This window comes from Callionymus lyra, chromosome 3 (genome assembly GCF_982586985.1).
Source record: "Callionymus lyra chromosome 3, fCalLyr1.hap1.1, whole genome shotgun sequence".
In the NCBI taxonomy this organism is placed as follows: domain Eukaryota; kingdom Metazoa; phylum Chordata; class Actinopteri; order Syngnathiformes; family Callionymidae; genus Callionymus; species Callionymus lyra.
The window spans coordinates 17,977,424-17,994,382 of record NC_141820.1 but is presented as its reverse complement, the minus strand read 5'-3'; the positions used below and the strand labels follow the sequence as shown (position 1 = coordinate 17,994,382).

At 46.6% G+C, this 16,959-nt stretch overlaps 4 protein-coding genes across 5 annotated transcripts; 3 read left to right on the top strand and 1 right to left on the bottom strand.

The window, feature by feature from the left end:
- The first annotated feature begins 1,946 nt into the window (after positions 1–1,946).
- On the top strand, positions 1,947–3,633 carry kng1 (kininogen 1). Its single transcript, XM_087785769.1, has 8 exons — positions 1,947–2,124; positions 2,193–2,342; positions 2,406–2,510; positions 2,571–2,646; positions 2,722–2,891; positions 2,956–3,066; positions 3,129–3,227; positions 3,317–3,633. Exons 1-8 carry the CDS (start codon positions 2,056–2,058, stop codon positions 3,587–3,589), a joined length of 1,053 nt encoding a protein of 350 aa, XP_087641895.1. The 5' UTR covers positions 1,947–2,055; the 3' UTR covers positions 3,590–3,633.
- Positions 3,634–4,124: 491 nt separating this feature from the next.
- On the top strand, positions 4,125–6,031 carry LOC148083652 (zinc finger matrin-type protein 3-like). The gene is made up of 3 exons (XM_087786045.1): positions 4,125–4,304; positions 5,407–5,603; positions 5,896–6,031. Exons 1-3 carry the CDS (start codon positions 4,125–4,127, stop codon positions 6,029–6,031), a joined length of 513 nt encoding a protein of 170 aa, XP_087642171.1.
- Positions 6,032–6,177: 146 nt separating this feature from the next.
- On the bottom strand, positions 6,178–11,668 carry stxbp3 (syntaxin binding protein 3). The gene is made up of 19 exons (XM_087786763.1): positions 11,533–11,668; positions 11,045–11,094; positions 10,892–10,973; positions 10,734–10,810; positions 10,579–10,651; positions 10,421–10,521; positions 10,196–10,341; positions 10,034–10,124; positions 9,689–9,813; positions 9,511–9,609; positions 9,363–9,420; positions 9,206–9,271; positions 9,026–9,106; positions 7,883–8,018; positions 7,709–7,815; positions 7,536–7,634; positions 6,705–6,790; positions 6,496–6,641; positions 6,178–6,441 (listed from the first exon to the last, which is right to left on the bottom strand). The coding sequence occupies exons 1-19, from the start codon at positions 11,576–11,578 to the stop codon at positions 6,338–6,340; spliced, it is 1,773 nt and encodes a 590-aa protein (XP_087642889.1). The 5' UTR covers positions 11,579–11,668; the 3' UTR covers positions 6,178–6,337.
- A 189-nt stretch (positions 11,669–11,857) lies between these two features.
- On the top strand, positions 11,858–16,614 carry LOC148083650 (fibronectin type III domain-containing protein 7-like). 2 transcript variants are annotated; one of them, XM_087786762.1, is made up of 14 exons: positions 11,858–12,779; positions 12,850–12,865; positions 12,930–13,190; positions 13,249–13,509; positions 13,836–14,096; positions 14,186–14,452; positions 14,639–14,893; positions 14,951–15,208; positions 15,265–15,516; positions 15,578–15,832; positions 15,898–16,167; positions 16,246–16,275; positions 16,340–16,395; positions 16,480–16,614. In XM_087786762.1, exons 1-13 carry the CDS (start codon positions 12,735–12,737, stop codon positions 16,390–16,392), a joined length of 2,484 nt encoding a protein of 827 aa, XP_087642888.1. In that variant the 5' UTR covers positions 11,858–12,734; the 3' UTR covers positions 16,393–16,395; positions 16,480–16,614. The 2 variants fall into 2 exon arrangements, with proteins under 2 accessions (XP_087642888.1, XP_087642887.1); XM_087786761.1 differs by having other exon boundaries at positions 16,340–16,614.
- The last annotated feature ends 345 nt before the right edge of the window (positions 16,615–16,959 follow it).

Genomic DNA, 16,959 nt, shown 5'->3' with positions numbered 1-16,959 from the left:
AGCATTCACACGCTTGAGATCCTGTTTTCTTCTGACATAAACTGTGTGTCGCTTCTCCTCACACAATTTTTATCCGATTTGAACCGTTCAAACCTTCAGCCCGTTTCCGAAATGCGGGCTATGTTCTAACTTTCTTTTGTCTCTTCCATTCTTTCTTTTATTCCTCTTTTTCTACCCCATTCAACTCATCTTTCAACTCCTTCCACTTTTTACATACTACTTATACTTCTTCTACTACTAATACTACTACTACTTTTACTACTAATTCTACTACTACTTTTACTTTTCTACTATTTCTACTTTTACTACTAATTCCACTAATACTTCTACTGCTAATACTATTACTACTACTTTTACTTCTATTTCTACTACTACTTTTACTTCTAATTCCACTACAACTTCCACTACAACTTCCACTAATACTTCCACTAATACTTCTACTACTAATACTACTACTAATTCCGCTTCTACTTCTATTAATACTTCTACTACTAATACTACTACTAATTCCACTACTACTTCCACTAATACTTCTACTGCTAATACTACTACTACTTTTACTTCTATTTCTACTACTACTTTTACTACTAATTCCACTACAACTTCCACTAATACTTCCAGAACTACTTCCACTAATACTTCTACTACTAATACTACTACTAATTCCGCTTCTACTTCTATTAATACTTCTACTACTAATACTACTACTACTTCCACTAATACTTCTACTACTACTTGTTCCACTACTACTTCCACTACTAATACTACTACTAATTCCACTACTACTTCCACTAATACTTCTACTACTAATACTACTACTACTTCCGCTTCTACTTCTATTAATACTTCTATGTCTAATACCACTACTAATTCAACTACTACTTCCACTAATACTTCTACTACTACTTGTTCCACTACTACTTCCACTAAAACGTCTACTAATAATTCCACTACTATTTCCACTAATACTTCTACTACTACTTATTCCACTAATACTTCTAATACTACAACTACTTCCAACAAAAACTTCTACTACTAATTTCACTCAATGTCAGCATTCGCACTGCATTTTCTTCTGGAAATGCATTTTTCTAGTTAAGTAAGTAATGGTCATTTGTGTTTGTATTGATGGGAAAATAATTTATGTTTTTATTGGTGTTTCACTCTGGTTCTGAGGCCACAATGATCCGGAGAAAGACACAAACTGCAGTCACTCCACCTCCACTGCCATGTCTGCGATGTCACTGATGAAGATGTTGTCAGAGCGGCTGGTACTCTGGCCTCCGATGGTCTCGTTGCAGCAGGAAGACCAGCAGGACTATCAGGACCAGTCCCACGCCGACGGCTCCAGCGATGACGGACAGCTGCCGCGTGTTGATGTCCGAGTGCAGGGCGGCGCTGTTCAAATGCTGCTCACTGCTGCTCCAGACCACACCTGCAACAGCAACACGGTCCTGAGCCTGGTCCAGTAAGGGAGCTGGACCCCCTGAAACACTCACCCGACACCAGAAGCGGCAGCATCAAGACTTGGCAATTTCCAGCCAACATTTCTGAGACGTTTTTATGTCAGCGCTGAGACAACCGCCGTAAGAGTTCCGGATGCACAACACAGGAAGGAAGAGGAGTGTCTGTGTTTAGAGGCTGCGTCTTTACAGAGAAGGTTACTGACGCACACTACCCCACATCTGGAAAGCCATCAGGTCAAAGATCACCAGCTTCTGTTTTTGGGTCGTCTCCTGTCAGAGCAGAAACACACACATACACATACACACAATCCTTGTGTCAGTCGTCTGATGATTGACAGGTGACATCATCCGTAGTTTACAGGAAATCACTTTTAAACTTTGAGATTTGACGTTATTGATCGAGGACAATGAGCAAACATGGACTTTATGTGTGTGTGTGTGTGTTTGTTTGAGTGTGTGATCTTTGCTCTCGGCTTCATTCTGTTCTCTGCACAGCGTCGACGCCACGTTCGTCGTCTTCCTTCTTCTGTTGGTTCGTTTCTGAGGTGTCGTTAAGTTTTGTGTGACAGTCAGGTCAAAGGTCAACACCATGACGAGACAAGGGGGTCTGGTTCTGTTGGTCCTGGCCGTTCTACTGACTCCGAGAGGTTCCGCTCAGGTGCGTATGGAACTGGCCGTCGACTGTCGGCATGTCCGATCACAACCTGGACTCTGGTCCTCCTACAGGAAACCCCTGCGACGGTCCCGCCGGGAGTCCCGGTTTTCTGCGATGACCCGTCTGTCTTGAAGGCGGCGGTCAGCGCCGTGAACACCTTCAACCAAAGACTGACCGATGGATTCCAGTTGGCTCTGTTCCAGGTTCTGTCTGCCTCGAAGGTAAGTTCTCCGTCTGGACTCCAGTCTCGGGGGTCGGACTTGACCCCTGCTTGTGTGTCACAGGACGGCTCTGTCTATACGCTGGAGTTCACCAGCAGGAGGAGTGAGTGTCCAGTGGGGGGCAGAAAAAACTGGACGGAATGTGACTTCCTGTCTACTGGACGCAAAGTAAGGTCGACTCTTGACTCAGAGAAGCGACTGTTGGTTGACTTTACGGTTGATGTCCAGGCGCCGCTCTTGTGCAACACCAGCGTCCTGGTGAACGACGCGGAGACTGAAACCATACAGGTGTTCTGTCAGCTGGGTGAGTCCACCTAGACTCCTTGTCTTCTGCCCTGACATGTTGACTCAAGAACCCTCTCTGTGGTTTCTCCAAAAGACGACCCGACTGTCTCCGACAGAGCCACCTGTCTCGGCTGCCCAGAGCCGATCAGCGAGGACTCTGAGGACTTGAAGGTTCCTCTCAGCGTCTCCATCGTCAAGTTCAACTCGGAGTCTGCCTTGACTCACCTGTTCTCCCTCCACACTGTGGGCCAGGCCACCCGACAGGTACGTAACCCCTTCTCTACGGTTTCGGAAAAAGGGACTTGAGACAAGGTTCCTCTGTGTCTAGATTATTGCGGGCATCCGTTTCCAAATGATGTTCGATATGAGGAGGACCACCTGCATGAAGAGTGACCACAAAGAGCTGAGCGACTTGTGCGTCCATGACGCCGACGTCAAGGTACACTGTTGTAGCCGAAAAGTGTGGCAACCGTTGGCTAAACATTCTCTGTGTGCGCGTAGGAGTTTGTACACTGCAACTCGACAGTGGATTTGGCCCCATGGAGACTCGAGCCCGCTCAGATCCAGATCAACTGTGAACCCGGCTCCCTGCCTTTATCGGTAGGCAGCCTGTTAAAAACCCGAATGCGAATATCACCAAGTCCTAGCTAACGGTACTGGTTTTAATGTGTCAAAATGCTCTTCACCAGACTCGCATCAGACGTCGACCCCCCGGCATGTCTCCTCTCAGGACTTTTGAGATGGGCTCGACTGTGGTACCGCCCACATCTCCTCCAGCCAATCGGGAGTCTTCGGAGGAGGACACTACCGGGACCCCGACCCTTCACCGGCAGCGTGACACCGGTGAAGTCGATCTTAACCACTGTCCATCCAGCCCATGGAAGCCTCCTGTGCAGGGCCTTCCTGGCTCCACATCGCCCCCTGTCGAGGGGACTTTCAGTGACTCTGACCTGCTGGGATGAAATTGAAACTGAGCATGACGCAAAAATAAAAGCTCTGACTTCGGTTTGTTGCTTTGTGTTTTCACACTCCCTCACGCACACACAGACACACTGACACACACTGACACACTCAGACACACTCACAAGTGTGTGTGTCCCTATAAATAGAAAGAGTTTGATTGACACGTAAAGGGAGATGCTCCGACGCGCCGGCGTCATCAGAGCCTCTTGAAGCGTCCATTATTGATCAACACTTACACGTCTGGACGCGCCTGGACAGACGGTCAGGTGAGGACGAGTGTCGAGTCTCGACAGGGAGTAGCTGCGTTTAATTATATTGAGTTATTATTCTAGTAACTATTTAAATAGTTAGCATTATTGTTTGTTATTATGACTTCACAGTGGATTAGTCCCCTGGACTAGACTAGACCTGGACTAGACTTCCTGCACCGCTCTGGGGGGAGAGAGACACCAGCTCTCGCGCATCTGTTCAAAGGAATGAAACCAGATCCGTATGTGTCCAGCAGCAGCACTCGGGTCCACACAACTGTCCCGCATGGCTCTGGATGGACGAGCTGAGGAGCTTCACCTGCTGGAGGCTGGTTCTGGTGGTCCTGATGGTGACGGGGTCCAGGGTGGCGGGGGGCCGAGTCTGGCTGACCTCTGTAGACCTCTCAACTGTCGGCTGTGTGACGTCGTGCTCAACTCGGTCCAGCAGGGACACGCGCACTATCAGGTGCCTGTCTGTCTGACGTGTCTGTCTCTTTACCAGGGAGACTCTCGTTTTCCACCCGTCTCTCTGTCTAGTTTCAGCCTCCTCAGCTTTCTCTTTCTCTTGCTCATCCTCTTCACCTGTCTCTTTCTCTCTCTCTTTCTCAGCCTCTTTACCTGTCTCTCTCTCTCTCTTTCTCAGCCTCTTTGCCTGTCTCTCTCTCTTTCTCAGCCTCTTTACCTGTCTCTCTCTCTCTCTTTCTCAGCCTCTTTACTTGTCTCTCTCTCTTTCTCAGCCTCTTTACCTGTCTCTCTCTCTCTTTCTCAGCCTCTTTACCTGTCTCTCTCTCTTTCTCAGCCTCTTTACCTGTCTTTCTCTCGCCCTGTCTCCGCCTCTTCACCTGTCTCTCTCTCTTTCTTTCTCAGCCTCTTCACCTGTCTCTCTCTCCCTGTCTCAGACTCTTTACTTGTCTCTCTCTCTTTCTCAGCCTCTTCACCTGTCTCTCTCTCTTTCTTAGACTTTTCACCTGTCTCTCTCTCCCTGTCTCAGCTGTTTCTCTATCTCTGTCTCAACCTCTTCACCTGTCTCTCTCTCCCTGTCTCACTCTTCACTTGTCTCTCTCTCTTTCTCAGCCTCTTCACCTGTCTCTCTCTCTTTCTTAGACTTTTCACCTGTCTCTCTCTCTCCCTGTCTCAGCTGTTTCCCTATCTCTGTCTCAACCTCTTCACCTGTCTCTCTCTCCCTGTCTTAGACTCTTCACTTGTCTCTCTCTCTTTCTCAGCCTCTTCACCTGTCTCTCTCTTTCTTAGACTTTTCACCTGTCTCTCTCTCTCTTTCTCAGCCTCTTCACGTCTCTCTCTCTCCGTCTCAGCCTCTTCACCTGCCTCTCTCTCTTCGTCTCAGCCTCTTCACCTGTCTCTCTCTCTCTCTCTCTCAGCCTCTTCACCTGTCTCTCTCTCTCTCCGTCTCAGTCTCTTCATGTCTCTCTCTCTCCGACTCAGCCTCTTCACCCGTCACTCTCTCTCCGTCTCAGACTCTACACCCGTCTCTCTCTCTGACTCAGTCTCATCACTCGTCTCTCTCTTTCTGTATCACCGTCTCATTATCTTCACCCTTCTCTGTCCAGGGAAAGAGCCACAGTAGGAAGCTGAGAGCGTTCTTTTCTGGGTCGTATGTATCAGAAGAACCCTTTAATTGTGCTAGACAGGTTGACTGTGGAAAACTCTGCAACGCCCCCTTCAGCTCGCCAAAGGTATCACAATCTTACAACGGTGGGAGGAAGCAGGCAAAGAAAGTGCGGCTATATAAAACTCCAAGGAACAAGTGAGTGTCATAAAGTTACGCCAAGATGCATTTAACTTTCACAAACCTTTGCAACATAGAGGATTTAGCCTTTAATTACCAAGTCACGACATTATACAATTTGTCTGATCAGAATCAACGTTGATGGCGTGACTGAACCGTGGGACCATCCAGGAGCAGGTGAACACACACATACACACAAAAGTCAGACGACCAGACTAACCATGTGATCTGGGGGCCGGGGGGGCACAGTTCCATACTGCAGACTTCGAAGAAAGGTACCTCGTGACTTGGCCATGTGTGTGACCCCAAGCGGCCGCTACTACTGCTCCATGTGCGACTGTGGAGCAGAGCAGGAGTCGGACTTCCGTCGCCACCTGAGGGGCAAAGAGCACCAGTGCAGAGCGTCAGATTGTCTGTACCGGACTGAGATGGAGGGTCTCAGCTGACGTTAGCAACATTGTGTTCCTAAAGCCACCACATTGTGTGTCATTCCTAGCTTAGCTCTCAGATGCTCTTCCTGCTCTCGGCACTGATCTGGTAATAAAGTTATAGCAGAGACACTGTCGTCTGAAAAAAAACACTCACACAAGACTAGATTTTTAAATCACTGTTATTTTATTGGGTTGAATAAAACTTTATTAGTTATAAACAGGAAGTTGGTCACTACAGATAGTTGTTTAGAAGTATTTACATGATGTTAAACTGTCTGTTGTACTTTAGTCAAAGGAAACCGTGTTAACAGGAAGTGGTCCTCAGGCGGTGCTCCTTTCATCAATGCTAAACGTCTCCATTGGTCTCTTGCTCAGAGCCTTGATGTTGTCTAGGAGACAGACCGGCGTGATGACGTGTGACGAGCCTGCAGCAGAGAAGAGTGAGACAGGGTCTGTGAGGTTTGATCCGGGTCACTCACCTATGAGGACCTGGCAGGACTTGAGCGCCTTAGTGACTTCGTACGCGGTCCTCATCTCGGAGTAGGTCAGTCCCCCGATGATGAAGACCAGCAGACGGGACCCACTGCGACGCTCGTCTTGATTGCTGGACTTGTTCTGTCGCGCGCTGAAACACCGGTCACACGATTAAACGGACGCACACCGAGACGTGTCACTGTTGTGGCTCTACCTGACCGCTCCAGATCCGTTCCAGGATGCTGGGCACTCCGACTGGTGCGGCCACTCCCTGGTGTCCAGTTTGTTTTCCATGGCGTCCTGAAGGAAGCACAGGTGTCACTCATAATATGGCCAGATAAAGACTAGAGTCTGAAGATTCTGTCTAGTCCCAGCAACTGGTGCAGATTGACTGATGATCATGTGACTAGTGAAAGACTGGGTCCTGACACGTTTACCTACATCTCCCCCAGATGCTAGATAACTGCTAGATTACTGGTACCTAATTAGTCAATTATTTATGTATTGTTGATTATTTATTTTTATTTATTATTTATTTTAAATGGGCTTTCATCGTTTACTTCATGTTTTGCATCGTGGGTCTGAGAGGACTACAATTTAATCTATACTGCATGTCTTGTTACATGTATATTTGACAAATTAAAGAACTTAATAAGATATATTGTGAAAAACTATATATTTTTTTTATTGTCAAGTATTTTACAGACCCAATGACCCAAAAAACCATTACAGCTTTAGTTTGTTTTGAAACCAATAGAAGCCCAAACGTCAGCTTTAAAAGCTGCTGTGACTGTATCCTCTCAGATGTAATGAGTGCTGCCATCTAGCGGCCAGATGTTTATTTACAACACAAATTAACAAACGCTGTGAATATTTACATGTTAAGTGCTGTCGAGTATCGATATCATAAAAAAAAGAAAAAGGATTCAATATTTAGGTGCATCAATATTTTCTTACACCCCTATTTCACACTGGTCAAGCCGGTCAAGACTCACCAACATGCCAGACACTGTTGCCATCTTGTTAAAGTCTGAGTGTGTATTACCTCCATCACATCTTTGATGAGCGGTGTCCAGCGGGACATGTTGTACGTCTCCTCCTGGGAACGGTCTCGTCTGGACAATTTACGGGAGAACAAATTGGCCTGAAAGACCAACATCATACTGTAAGACCATCCATGGACAACAAATGGACAGCCAAGTGACTGAAGGCTCTCACAGAGGTGATGATGGAGACTCCCAGCAGTTTCCAGTTCAAGATAAATTCTCTCTCGTCTTCAATCTTCACGTGTTGAATCAGCTTGTTCAGGTTTTCTTCAGTGGTTCCTGCACACAAACACCAGACCTAAACACAAGGTCAGAGAGTCATGGCCAGTATACTGCTGGTACTGACCATTGATGCTGAAGATATAAAGCAGAACCGCCCGGATCTTGTCGTGAACCGAGTATTGGTTCAGCAGAACCGGGAGCAGAGTCCTCATCGGGTCTTTAACTTTGACTCCATCGACATCCAACCCAACGGCAAGATCCTAAAAATACACGACAAGTCATGACGTCACTGGTACAACACTACTGACTCACTCCTGCTCACACCTGCTCACACCGACTCACTCCTGCTCACACCGACTCACTGACAAGCATTGTTGGGAGCAACTGCTGGAAGTATTTGCTATGGTGACAGTAATTGAGTTAGGTAACAGTAACAAGTGCTGTAACTAATTACTTTGTCAAAACCATAACACGTTTATCATTATTGTGAGTTCAACAGCCTCATTAATTCACTTGGCAGAGAAACACGTGGTCATGCGAAAGGTTGATGCTTCGTGAAACGTGTTGGTTGAAGTTTTATTTTATACAAGTGGATATTCATATTAAAACACAATGATAAATAGATAAAAGTTAATGTTAGTACTCTTTTAAAATGAACAATGAATGTGCTGATGAGGTAGACTGGAAGAAACAAGATGTCGGTTAACTTTCTTTGCACCTCTCTTTGACATTGATGATGCGTTCAACGACAATGGAATTGCTATGGTGCGTTCAACATATGGTATCATAGTTTAAAACTAAACTGTGTGTTTCTAGGGCAGGAAATCAATTGCGTATCGCCTGTCGAGACTCTCCACTCATTTATTTTGTTCCATTTTTTTTTTTTCATTTCATTTTTTTGTTCCTACCTTTAGTATTGATAAATCACAGTCTCCAAACTTACACTGGCCTGTGCACTTGACAAACTATCCTTTATCCTGTTCTTACAAAAAAGTTACTTTCCCTATTAACTAGTTCCTTTGAAAGTAACTTAAAGTAACCGAGTTACTTTTGAAAGAAGTAACTAGTCATTTAACCTAGTTACCATTTTGAAGTCACTCACCAAACACTGACTCACTCACACTGATAACACACTGACAACACACTGACTCACTGATAACACACCGACTCACTGATAACACACCGACTCACTGATAACACACCGACTCACTGATAACACACCGACTCACTGATAACACACCGACTCACTGATAACACACCGACTCACCTGCTCAGCTTTACAAAGCTTCTCCACATTGTTGGAATAATGAGTCATACAATCCCCAGCCAGCTGCAGGTGAATCGTTTTCTGTAAATACACACACGTGTGAATGCATGTCTTTGAGAGTCTGTGTGTACGAGTGTATGAGTGAGAGAGCGAGAGTGCGTGTGCAAGAATAATAATCACCCCATTCACTTGTTTGCGGAACGAGGGCATCTTCTTCATGAGTTGAGCCAAATTATTGATGGTGATCTGAAACGTTAGAGTGAAAACACATGAGTTCGTTCACCTTATGAGTGTGTGTGTGTGTGTGTGTGTGTGTGTGTGTGTGTGTGTAAAACACCTTTCCATCTGGTTGCTTCTTACTTGCAGAGATCTCTTTGACCAACTTGGGAATTTGTCTGGAATATAGCAGAAAGAACGACAGGATGTTTGTTAGTGTACGGTTGTATTTGTGTGATATTTTGTGTGTGTGATGTGTGAGGACTCACTCGGACACCTCGGCTATGTGCTTGTGTCTAAGACTGACCCACAACAGGTCATCCTCGTTGAGCAGTGCCTGCTTCTCTGAACCGTCTTTGGACTTGTATCTGTAAGGGGGCATGGGGGGGGGACTTTAGAGAGGCAGAGGCTCTTGGGAAGGCAGGTTACCATGACGACAGGACCTACCTGTAAGTGTCATTCTGGACTGGGACCAGATCATAGGCCATGGCCTGGTATGTGAGCTCATGGAGGACAGGACTCACTGGGTCCAGGCCTCGCTCCAGGATCAGCAGCTGGGCCGGGGTCTTGCCCTGATGACATCATCCATCAGTTCATTATTAAGCAAAGTAAAAGTAAGAACCCCAAAAGACAGATGTCCATCTATCCCTCCACCAAAGAAAAACCTTCAGCAAGAAGATCTGCTAAAGAGAGACCCTAAAAGGAAGAACTCCAGCAGGAGGATCTTCAGAAGCAGAAACTTCAACAGAAAGACCCTCAAAAGGAAGAGCCCCCCCAAACAGGGACACCAACCTTCTTCTGGTTATCGTCCAGCTCGTAGTGTCTCTTCAGCTTGTTGTCCACCAGCTCTGCCAGGACGCGGGCATTGTCCATGCTGCCATCTCTGAGAAGGTGGACAAATGTTAACCTGGCAAACAAGTTAACATGTCAGCAGCAACTATGGACCACACTCACTTCCTGTAGCGGACCCCGGGGTACTCGTCAAGCGTGGCACACAGAGTCACTAGCTGGTCTGCCAGCGTCTCCAGGGCAACGCCCTTTCTGCCGCTGTGAGGACTGTAGACGTCATAGAACGCTCCAGGGTAGTCACATGTGAACACCTGATGACCACAGAACACAGTGAGAGAGTCTCACAAAACATTTATTTTTTTGTGGTTGGCAGGTGTGTTCGTCTCTCACCTGAGACTCCAGAGGAAGAAAGTTGACGTGGATCTCTTTGCACACGCGGATGTGTTTGGCACAGTTGAGCTTCATGTGGTTGAAGAGGTCGTCCGGACAGTCTGAGGGACAGAAACGTTATTTTGGTGGTCAGCAAAAACACCGCGAGGAGAACTCACAGTCGGTGAAGTACACGTTGGCTGATTTGTACTTTGGTTTGTTCTTGAAGTCTCCAATGACTGCATCCACTCCCTGGAAAAAACACAAAGACAGGCGTTCGTTCGTGTGAGACCAAAAAAAAAAACAACAACAAAAAACACACACACTACCACACCTGCTGCGTCGGTGTCATGAAGTAGACCGCCTTCATCTCTGGAACTGGTTCTCTGTTCTTGTGTAGGTCCTCCACGACTGAGGTGGTGAAGAAACGCGTGTTCACTCATGGCAATATTTATACTACCAATGTAGTCCTTCAAATAATACTACACTAACTTGTGATCTTCTCTGAGATCAGGTCGGACATCTTGCAGCAGGACGACAAGAGTCTGGTGGTAAACTGGTCCAGAATCAGGATCTGAAACAACACAAGTCAGCCAGTCTGGCCCAGAACACGTACATCCTCTCTCTCTTACACACACACAGTACCTTCCATACTTCTGACTTCCTGCAGTCTGCGATGATAGTCTCCTGGATCCCTTCAGAACATACAGCAGCGTGAATGACACAGAGGGCTAACAAAATTTCGATCACCTGAAACGAACCGCCTATTCGAGTCTTGCCTGTCTCAGCAGTTTACAGTAATATCGACCGCAGCCAAGTTCATCCCAAACACTGCCATGACTTGAAAAGAGGCGTCACTTTTTTTGTCTCGGCGGATGTTTATGACGTCATAGTTTTTAAATATGCTTCGTTGTTTTCACTTTACTTCCGTGCTGGACTCAAGGCCGGACTGAATTTAAGGAGCATCACTGGCTTCTTCTTCCCTTGGACCGAACTTTACTTCCCTAAACCGGAAGTGAAGTTTCACAATACGGTTCGCCTTGAAGTATCGCTTTATTATCAGGTACAGAGAACACGCGCGTGTAATGATAAAACTGGGTTGGAAATGAACCCCGAATCGATGTCTAACTTACTTTTCCAGACCGTCTTCTTCAGTCCGCGCTCACAACCGGTCGCCATCTTGGAATTGAATGTTATTCCTTTGCTCGTCACTTGGGCGGAGTTTACCCCGAATGTTGTCTGCCAGAACAACAAATTAAAGACAACAAACTAAAGTTCGCCTGCGGGGTTAGATTTGTTTATTTTTTGTTCAATCAAAATAAAAATTACTTGCATACATACAAACTCCGTACAGAAAGGTCGGCTCGGCCTGGAATCGAACCGGCAACCTTCTGCTGTCTTGCTAACCATTGCGCCACCGGCGTGCCCAAATGAATATTTTCACTTCAATAAAAAAAAAAAACGACTTAAAAACTCTTTTCACTTCATTAAAAAAAAAAAGACCTCAATCAAAAATATAAATACTTTTTTCACTTCAACACAAGATTTTATTTGATTGAAGTGACTTATTTTTTGATTGAATAATTAAGACACAAACGTCTACCCAAAATGTGGCACTGCAAAAAAAAGACCACTTCAATTGTAGGAAACTTTTTTTTTTTTATTGAAGTATTTTTTTTTTGATTGAAGTAATATTTTTTGATTAAACAATAAAGAAACAAATCTAACTCCATATTAGCCAAATTAATTTTGTCAGATGAAAAAAGCAACTGAACCTTACAAAAACTGAAAATTAAAGTACGAGACGAACCCTCTCTCTCAATAGTGAGTAATGAATATGGTGATGAGGCTTGATTCTGTTTTTCTATTGCTTATTTGTTATTTTATTTTATTTATTCTGCCACCACAAAAATCCTATATGGTGTTTACAACACTGGCAATAGAAATGTATGATTCTGATTCTAATAATAATGACGATGGTGAAGATGATGACGCAAAGGGGAATAATAAGAGTTAAAAACGATAAAGATGGTTAGAGGATGATTATATTAATGCTGAGGAGAAGGATGGTGATGCTGAGGGCGAAGAAAAAAAGAGAAGGGTGAAGATGAGGAGACAGAGGATAATGACGATAAGGGAAAGGAGGCAAATGAAGATGATAGGAAAAAGAGGGGCGTGATGATAATGATGATCAAGAAAAGGAACAAGTGAAGACAAATGAAGGGTTTGAAGAAAAGGAGGAGGAGGACCCCTCTGTGTTTGTGGGCGGTGCAACAGCATCAGGTATATGAAGGGCTGAGGGAGCAGCTGGACAGAAGAGACCAACAGACCCAAGATGAAACTACTGCAGGTGTTTTTGTTGGTATGGACCTGCTTCCAGGTGAGTCTCCTTTTAGTTGACATGGTGTCTTAGATATGGACGTGCTAACAGCTTTTGTTGTTGTTCCCAGGTGGAGTCTACCTCAGGTCAGCTTCATCTCTGCTCATCCTCCCACAGCTGCTCTCTCTCTTACACTCTCTTTGTTTCCAGACTTTTCAGTCTCAGTTTTCTCCACCACATCCAGAAGTGCTATCCTGAGGTGGATCCGAACTCCTGAAGCCCAGTCCTACCGGGTCACTGTGGCCCAGACCAGCTCCCCAAGCTCCCCTGTAGCCTTTGCCTTGTTTGGAGGCAACACAGTAATGGGCTCGGTCAACTCCCTCATTCCAAATGTACCCTACACTTTCACAGTAGAACCCTTGGACCACAACCAGGTGCCTTTGGACTCTGCTGCCACCCAGACCTTGACAGGTAGAACACCCACACCTGAATACACAGATGTGTCTTAACTGACGTAAATGTGTCTCAGCTCCTCCAGTCATGGACCCTCCCTCCACCATTAAGTGCCAGGAGAGCAGATCTTTGAAATTGGACTTTGAACCACAGACTGGAGCAACTGACTACGTTGTCCGGGTTTCTGGTCCTGGTGGTGTGTTTAGGGAGGAGGTGGTGAGCACAACCCCAGCTGTGGTCAAAAACCTGTACCCCTACACCGAGTACTCTCTCAGCATCATGGCGTCGAACAGCGGTGGACGGAGCCAGCCCTCTAAATCCATAACTTCCAGAACAGGTATCTGGTCCATTTTGGTTTAATCGCCAGTTCCCTAGTGTTCTCTACTGTGTTCTTGAAACTCATCATGCGACACAGACCCTGACCCTCGGGCACCTGTGACCTCATGATGAGTATCTCCTGTTTAAGGTCTTCAATTTCATGTTCTTCACAGTGTGGATATCTGTGGTATCATCTATGGTATCATCTGTTGCTTTACTGTGTCATTAACAAAGACCTCTCGCCCAACCTCCTGTCACCCACACTCCTATCCTGACAGAGCCCTCACCCTGTCCTAAGGCAGCAACTTGATCTGTTTCCTTGGTGTTCTTTTCGTCTTCTTACAGTCCTGCCACCCCCCAAGCTTTCCACCTCAACTCTAAGCAGCAACAGCATTAGTGTCTCCTGGCAGCCTGTGGACTCTGCAGTAGGGTACACAGTCAGTCTGGTAAACGTGGAGTCCAATGAAGAAGTAAATCAGAACACGACAGACACCAACGTTACTTTTTCGAGTCTGGAGTCAGGCACTCTCTATGCTGTTTCTGGGGTGTCCTGGGACCTAGAGGGTCGCGAGGGGGAGTCCAGCTCCATCGTCAACCAAACCACACGTAAGAACCCATGCAGGGCCCAACAATTTATGGTGTTATTGATGTTGTTGGTTGGTCCTCATTGATGATCCATCTGCTGATGTCCATAGGACCCCCTATCCCGAACAACATCAGCATCTCGGTGCTGCAGTCGATCGGGCAACTAGCTGGGCTCATTGTGTCCTGGGAGCACCAGGACAAACTTCACCACTCGGTCCAGTACCAGGTGTCCAGTGACCAGAACCTGGCATGTGAGGTGGTGGACTCTGGTTCCTGCATCTTGTTACCATTGGACTGTGGGCAGGTCCACAACATTCACGTGATCGCTTCCAACCCTGGCGGATCAAGTCACTCTTCTGCACATGAGTTTATTTCCTGTGAGTCTTGACTGTAAGGACAGTAATGTTAATGTACTATCACAGCCCTGGGGTTTTTGATTGATTCAATGAAAGCTTAATAGGGTGGGGAGGGTTTTTGTTCAAACAACACACAGTACACAAATTAACCAAAAGGTTAAATTTATAAGACTCTTATAGACTGTATGCATGGCTTGTCTCCATCAGACCCCTGCCCTCCAGACGCGTTGGTTCTGGAGGACATAGTTGCTGGTGAATGCTCTCTGAAGTGGGAAGCAGTCCCTTATACTGAGGTCTATGTGGTTAACATTAAGCGGAGTGACGGCAGCGAAGAAATGTGCAACACCACCGACACAAACTGCACCTTAAGATGTGGTTGCGGACTTACACACCTAGTGTCTGCCTATGGTCAAAATCATGCAGGGATGGGTCTGCCAGGACCCACGCTTAACTTCACTACAGGTAGGTGACAGGGTCGACGGGCAGCAGGAGGTTATTGACATGTTTGTGTGTGTACAGTGCCTTGTTGTCCTGAGGACGTTGTCATATCATTGGTCAGCTTCGACACGCTTGAGGTCACATGGGCGGCTACACGCGGGGCTGACCTCTATGAGACTCAAGCAATTGACTCCTACGAGGTCATCGTGTGTAACGACACAGCGCCAGTGTGTGCACTTTCTGACCTCACTTGTGACAAGACCTACAGCTTCAAAGTCACACCCTGCAACGACCTGAGCGGCTGCAACCGAGCCTGCTCCCATTACGCTGCAGACACAGGTAAACCTGCAACGCACCTCAGCCCCCTCTCCCTGACACCTGTTTCTCCCCTACAGCTCCTTGCTCGCCCACTCACCTGCAGTTGCACCACACCTCCTCTAGTGTTTCGATCAGTTGGAACTCTACCAATCGCCTGGCCAACTTCACAGTGATGGCAAAAGGTGCCGACACCACACTCACCTGTACCACTGACAGGGACACCTGCGACATCGACAACCTACCTTGTGGCTCAGATTTTCATGTCAGTGCAGTCGCCACCAGTGACAGCGGCAACAGTTTACCCAGCTTCTCCGAGTTCCTGGAGACAGGTGAGCTCGCCAGTGAAGATGCTGTGATGTCATTGGTTGACATGTCCTGTCTGTGTTCCAGAGCCGTGTTGCCCTCAGAACCTGACAGTGGAACAGGTGACGCAGGCAATCACCAATGTGACATGGTCTCCTGCCAGAGGCGCTGCCTCCTTCAGGATAGCTCTGACATCTTCCCATGGTCATGCCCGCTGCCACACCCAAGAATCTCACTGTCTGATGGGTTGCATCACCTGTGGTACCAACTACACTGTCACGATGGAAACCTACAGCAGTAGCGGGCGCCGCAGAGATTGTGTCCATAGAGGCTACTCCTCCAGTGAGTGTCATCTGACAGAGAGTAGCTGAGGGGATTCTGAGAGAGAGTGTGTATGTTTTGGACAGGTCCATGCTGTCCCTCAGGTGTGAGAGCGTACAAGACTGGCGGGAGGTCTTTGCGGGTCCAGTGGCGCTCCTTCTCTACCTCCACCTCCCCCACCTCCTCGCAAGTGCAGATGATTGGCACTAGTCACAACTTCAACTGCTCAACAACACCTGGTGGCAGCAGCTGTGACATCACTGGTGTCCATTGTGGAGATGTTTATAAAGTAGTGGTGTCTCCTGTGACTGAAGAAGGCACTGTTGTCTCCTTCTGTCCTCATAAACTCTTCTCAGGTAAAGGCTTCATTATGATGTCATCATAATAACACTGTCCTCTATCAGTAACTTTTGGTGTCACATTTTCATTCTTAGTCCAATGCTCAGGAAGTGATGTTGGTACAGGTACGTGTCTCTTTCTGGATCTTACTCTCTTGTCACAATCACCTCACCCTGTGCTCCTCTCCAGTATTGTATCGTCGAAGGAGAAGCTTGAATGAGACAAGGGGGAGTGATCCTTAACAGGTTTGTATTTGCCCACTTGATGGGTCAAACCTTCCCCCAGACTGTCCTCAGCCCCTCCATCTTTTTTTGTCTCCTCTTTTTGAGGGTCAACATTGACAACCCTACCACCTGAGCCTCAGAACCTCCAGGATTCTACAATCTTCTGAACACCGCAATCAACTGAACTCCACAATCTTGACCCCTACAACCAACTAAACCTTAGAACCTTCTGGGCCTAAAAGTTTGTAGATCCCAAGGTGTCCATGTCTGAATAAAACCCTTTGCATCACATTTGTCTGGTAGTACCTGGGGTAAACTAGACGGCAGTTTTCGTTATTATTTTTCAGTGTCTTCAGGTCAAGCAAGAGGCCTGTAAAGGTAATGCAAGCTGTGCCGACAGCTGAAAAACTGTTAAGTTATAGTCTTTCTTACAAAATACCGTTAGGCCAGGGCTGTCGCAGTTGTCCCCACTGGAGATCAACACACTGAGGTGTTTGGCGTGAGCGCATAACCGACCGGTCAGTAAACAGTTGTTAGCCTGTGTCTCGAAAATGTGATCTGCTAAGGGTAGTAAGTCCTGGCAAC

What these genes read in the sequence shown, in the direction of transcription:
- LOC148083652 (XM_087786045.1), top strand. Translation starts at nt 4,125, where the DNA reads ATGGCTCTGGATGGACGAGCTGAGGAGCTTCACCTGCTGGAGGCTGGT. An exon ending in AGGGACACGCGCACTATCAG is followed by an intron (nt 4,305 to 5,406) that starts GTGCCTGTCTGT and finishes TTCTCTGTCCAG; the next exon opens with GGAAAGAGCCACAGTAGGAA. An exon ending in TATAAAACTCCAAGGAACAA is followed by an intron (nt 5,604 to 5,895) that starts GTGAGTGTCATA and finishes TGTGACCCCAAG; the next exon opens with CGGCCGCTACTACTGCTCCA.
- LOC148083650 (XM_087786762.1), top strand. Translation starts at nt 12,735, where the DNA reads ATGAAACTACTGCAGGTGTTTTTGTTGGTATGGACCTGCTTCCAG. An exon ending in CATCGTCAACCAAACCACAC is followed by an intron (nt 14,097 to 14,185) that starts GTAAGAACCCAT and finishes TGATGTCCATAG; the next exon opens with GACCCCCTATCCCGAACAAC. An exon ending in CTCCGAGTTCCTGGAGACAG is followed by an intron (nt 15,517 to 15,577) that starts GTGAGCTCGCCA and finishes TCTGTGTTCCAG; the next exon opens with AGCCGTGTTGCCCTCAGAAC.
- stxbp3 (XM_087786763.1), bottom strand. Translation starts at nt 11,578, where the DNA reads ATGGCGACCGGTTGTGAGCGCGGACTGAAGAAGACGGTCTGGAAAA. An exon ending in GATCTCAGAGAAGATCACAA is followed by an intron (nt 10,811 to 10,891) that starts GTTAGTGTAGTA and finishes TCACCACCTCAG; the next exon opens with TCGTGGAGGACCTACACAAG. An exon ending in TCCGCAAACAAGTGAATGGG is followed by an intron (nt 9,107 to 9,205) that starts GTGATTATTATT and finishes GTGTATTTACAG; the next exon opens with AAAACGATTCACCTGCAGCT.
- kng1 (XM_087785769.1), top strand. Translation starts at nt 2,056, where the DNA reads ATGACGAGACAAGGGGGTCTGGTTCTGTTGGTCCTGGCCGTTCTACTG. An exon ending in CTCCGAGAGGTTCCGCTCAG is followed by an intron (nt 2,125 to 2,192) that starts GTGCGTATGGAA and finishes GTCCTCCTACAG; the next exon opens with GAAACCCCTGCGACGGTCCC. An exon ending in TGGGCCAGGCCACCCGACAG is followed by an intron (nt 2,892 to 2,955) that starts GTACGTAACCCC and finishes CTCTGTGTCTAG; the next exon opens with ATTATTGCGGGCATCCGTTT.